The sequence below is a fragment of the Trichechus manatus genome, unplaced genomic scaffold, assembly GCF_000243295.1.
Source record: "Trichechus manatus latirostris isolate Lorelei unplaced genomic scaffold, TriManLat1.0 scaffold00041, whole genome shotgun sequence".
NCBI lineage: Eukaryota > Metazoa > Chordata > Mammalia > Sirenia > Trichechidae > Trichechus > Trichechus manatus.
In genome coordinates this window covers 10038252-10042396 of record NW_004443977.1, presented here as the reverse complement: position 1 = coordinate 10042396, position 4145 = coordinate 10038252, and the positions used below count along the sequence as shown (strand labels likewise).

Below are 4145 nucleotides of genomic sequence, written 5' to 3'. Positions count from 1 at the left end.
CTCCCCAACACCCGCGGGCGCCTCGGGCGGGGATCGGTGCCCCGGGGTGCGAAGCCTGCCGCGCTCCCCGCCCCCCGTACACCCCCCCGCCAACCTCCCACCGCCCAGTCCCCGGTGGCGATGAGACAGAGCGGCGCCTCCCAGCCCCTGCTGATCAACATGTACCTGCCAGGTACCAGGGACCAGCTGGGGACTGGAGGCACCAGGATTCAGGGCGGGAAGTCTGGGCTCTGGCGTGGGAAGGGGACGCCGGGGAGCTAGGGAAGGGGGCGCGGTCCCGAGACTCCCGCGGCTGGGAGCGCTGAGCAATGCGGAGGGGGGAGGACCTTAAAGGCATACGGGGAGCTTTGGAGTTTCGCTGTGCGGGCTAGAGGACTCGAACCCGGCAGATTGGGAGCCTAGGAGGTCGAGGACGCGGGCCCAGGGGCCCGAAAGAGCCTGGTCGCGGGAACAGGGGTCGTCGGTGTGGTGGTGGCCTCTGTGCGCTAGCAGTGCCAGGAGACTGTGGTCCGCCTAGCGTCACTCCTGCGCCCTCACCTCTCCTCACCTCCGTGCTCCGAGCGTCCCCTCGGGCCCGGCCCTCCAGGCGCCCTCCTCCTCTCCCCGATGGGCTACCCGCGCTCCGGCTCAGCTGCCGCACCCCCGCTCGGCTTTATAAGGCTCCCGCCGGCCCGTTCGGAAAGCGGATTTCCTTTTTCCTGGACGCGTTTCCTGACTTGGGCGCTACGAGGGGTTCCGCGCCGCGCGCGCCGAGGCCGGGCTCGGGGAGGAGGAGCCCGGCTGCCCGGGCCCCGAGTCTTGCGCCGGGGAACCACGGCTCCCCCTGGAGCCTTGGCCTGAGGCCCTTTCGGCCAAGTCCACAACCTCCGCCCCTGACCATGGCCCGTCTGACTGCTTTATCCTGCTGCTGCAGATCCAGTCGGAGACGGTCTCTTCAAGGAAGGGAAGAGCCCGGGCTGGGGGCCGCTGAGCCCCGCGGTGCAGAAAGGTGAGCTGGCTGGAGCACTGGGCGGGCTGTGCGAGGACAGTAGGTTGGCAGCCTGGGCACCGACCCCGGAAGGACGGCGCCACCGCTACCAGAGAGGGTGGGAGCGATTTACAAGCCGGGCTCCAGGAAGCGTAGGGTACGGGCCTGATTTCGGGGAGGACCTGGGGGGACGTTCACTTGACCACTCCTGCTTCTTCCCAGTCCCAGGGCTGCGTTTGCAGGCGAGGGACAGACGGAGAGAATTTTGGCCCTGGGACTTTCTCTACTGAGTATGGTTTTTCTGGCCTTGGGGCTTGGTTTGGGGTGCTTGGCGTCCTTTCCCGTTCGCAGCAGGCGCGCAAGTTCTTGGCACGGCTGGGCAAAGAGACCAGGAGAATTACTCCCTGACTACACGGGGCCATGCTACCACTAGCACAGGGGTCGGTGCCTCCTGCTTCGCCTGCCTGCGCCCCGCAAGGCTCTGCGGGCTAAGTCTAGTCAGGCATTTGTAGTTGGTTCCCAGGTTCGCCGCGGGTTGCTAAATCCTGTTGGCTTTGTCCTGTCACAGCAGGCCGGCTGGCCCTCCAGGCAGTGCCTCCCACAGCCCCTACCCCAGCCAGCACCCTGGATCCCATCAAGTTACAGTAACCGTAGAAACAAGGTTGGCGACTCCTTTACCCGAACGGAACACGATGCCCAGTGAAACGGGTTCCCAAGCCTCTGATGTCGCACCCCCGTTGCTGCCAGGCACACTTTTTTACCCCAAACTTCCCTGCTTCTGACCCTAAAACTCCACAGTCACGACCCGGAGGCAGCTTCTTGCTGGGCTGACAAAGAGGGATTGGGATTGAGGTTATGGTGAAGGGCAGTGTCTGGGTTCTGAGCAGGTCGTTGAAAAAGAAGGGTTCATCAGTATCGATCTGAGGCACTTATCAGATACCTTGGCGGGAAATCCATTTTATTTTTAACGGGGGCGGTGGGATTGTATCAAGATTTTTCTCCGTTTGTCTGAGGTGCCAAGAGAGGGGAGCGGAAGTTCTGGGTTCCCGCCCTCTCACCACTCGCCTTCAGCAACCCAGAGATCTGGACAGGGCGAGGAGCCCGGAGCCCTGCCAGGGACGGGACGAGACAAGGGGCCAGGGCCAGCAGCTTTCCCGTCTCATCCCGCTCCTCAGGGAGCCATGGCACCTTAGTGCACCAGGAATCCCGCCTGTTCCGAAACAGGGCCAAACCAGAGTGTTGCCAGCGCAGAACTCTGCGCACCTGACGGCGGCGGGGGTGGGGAGCCGGCTGAGACCCCACCCCTCTACTACATATGGGGGCCACTCTCCCATGCCTATTTGACACAAGGAAGTCGGCTGGCACCCCTTCTCCATCTCAGGCGGGACTGTCCAACTGTGTGCCTTTGGGGAAAGGGGACTGGACCGTCCTGCTGCCGCTTACCCATTCCCGTCTGGGTCTCTGGCCACCGTCCAGCTGGGATGGCGCAGCCAGTCACCTGCCCAGGATCGTCCTTGCGGTTGTGCAGGCCCTGCCCTGAATAAGGGCGTCCAGCAGCGGTGGCGGGTAGAGGCTGCAATCCGGCCCCTGCTCGCCTCGGAAAGCCGTGCGCCTTGGTGCGCCGCGGCCTCTGCGCGGAGGAGGCGATGCTTCCCTGCCTAGTTCTCACAAAGCCTTGCGCTTGCCAGGCTGCGCGTCCTTCTAAGCGGGAGCGCTGTTCCCATCGTGCAAAGGCGCCGTCGGGGCTGGAGACCGCTCCGCTGAACAGCCCCTCCCTGGCGGGCCGCTCGGGTAGCACGCAGCTGCTCCAGCTGGACCCGCACTCCTTCCCCGACTCCGGCTCCAGGTGGGCTGGCTTGGTCTCCAGCCCCACCTCCTCCCCCAGCTCCCTCCTCTCCTCCTACAAGAGGCTGACCGCCCTCCTCCCCGCAGGCAGCGGACAGATTCAGCTGTGGCAGTTTCTGCTGGAGCTGCTGGCCGACCGCGCAAACGCTGGCTGCATCGCGTGGGAGGGCGGCCACGGTGAGTTCAAGCTCACTGACCCAGACGAGGTGGCGCGGCGCTGGGGCGAGCGCAAGAGCAAGCCCAACATGAACTACGACAAGCTGAGCCGCGCGCTGCGCTACTACTACGACAAAAACATCATGAGCAAGGTGCACGGCAAGCGTTACGCCTACCGCTTCGACTTCCAGGGCCTGGCGCAGGCTTGCCAGCCGCCACCCGCGCACGCCCACGCCGCTGCGGCCGCAGCGGCTGCGGCCGCTGCCGCCCAGGACGGCGCGCTTTACAAGCTGCCAGCCGGCCTAACCCCGCTGCCGTTCCCCGGCCTCTCCAAACTCAACCTCATGGCCGCCTCGGCCGGCGTAGCGCCCGCCGGCTTCTCCTACTGGCCCGGCCCAGGCCCTGCGGCCACCGCTGCGGCTACCGCCGCTCTCTACCCTAGCCCGGGTTTGCAGCCCCCGCCAGGGCCCTTCGGCACCGTGGCCGCCGCCTCGCACTTGGGAGGCCATTACCACTAGACGGGGCGGCAGGGTGCCGCGCAGCCTCTCCCAAGACGCCCTGGGCCTCACCCAATCCCATCCATGTCCAGAAGAGGGGGCCCGGAGCCTCCCCTAACGCTCCTTTAACCCTACGTTTTACTCCACTCGCTGCACCCAGCCTGGGAGGAAGGCCCTGAAGCCTCCTCAACCTCCCTTCAACTCTAGATTTGCACCTGCCTTACATGGGGTCACCATGAGTCAGAATGACTTCACGGCAACGGGTTTGGTGGGGCCTGGGTGTGGCAAGCTGTTTGCCATGGTTGCTAACCTATGGAACCCACCCGGTGGCTCAGCGGAAGAAAAGTCCTGGCGATCTGCTTCCATAAAGATTACAGCCAAGAAAACCCTGTGGAGCAGTTCTACTCTGTAACACACGGTGTCGCCATGAGTCGGGCGACTCAACGGCAGCTGACAACAATAACAACCACCTCCCCAAAAGAGGAAGGGGGAGGGCGGCTGTGGCCTCCCTGGATTTCTTTAACTTCTATCTTCTTCCAGGTCCCCAGACCCCCAAAGGGGTTCCCTGGCCCCCTCTGTCTTTCTCTCTCCTCTACCTACACTTTGGCCTGGCTCCTGGAAGCTCCCTCCAGGCTGATCTCTCTCTTCCGAATTTCAAATATTTCTTCAGCTCTTCTGTC

General features: G+C 64.2%; 1 protein-coding gene across 1 annotated transcript; it reads left to right on the top strand.

Annotated features, from left to right (window-relative positions):
* Positions 1-120: 120 nt before the first annotated feature.
* Positions 121-3486, top strand: FEV (FEV transcription factor, ETS family member). The gene is made up of 3 exons (XM_004376325.1): positions 121-172; positions 914-988; positions 2900-3486. Exons 1-3 carry the CDS (start codon positions 121-123, stop codon positions 3484-3486), a joined length of 714 nt encoding a protein of 237 aa, XP_004376382.1.
* Positions 3487-4145: the final 659 nt, after the last annotated feature.

Coding starts and splice junctions, on each gene's coding strand:
- FEV (XM_004376325.1), top strand. CDS start 121: ATGAGACAGAGCGGCGCCTCCCAGCCCCTGCTGATCAACATGTACCTG. Junction 173..913: donor GATCAACATGTACCTGCCAG/GTACCAGGGACC, acceptor CTGCTGCTGCAG/ATCCAGTCGGAGACGGTCTC. Junction 989..2,899: donor GAGCCCCGCGGTGCAGAAAG/GTGAGCTGGCTG, acceptor TCCTCCCCGCAG/GCAGCGGACAGATTCAGCTG.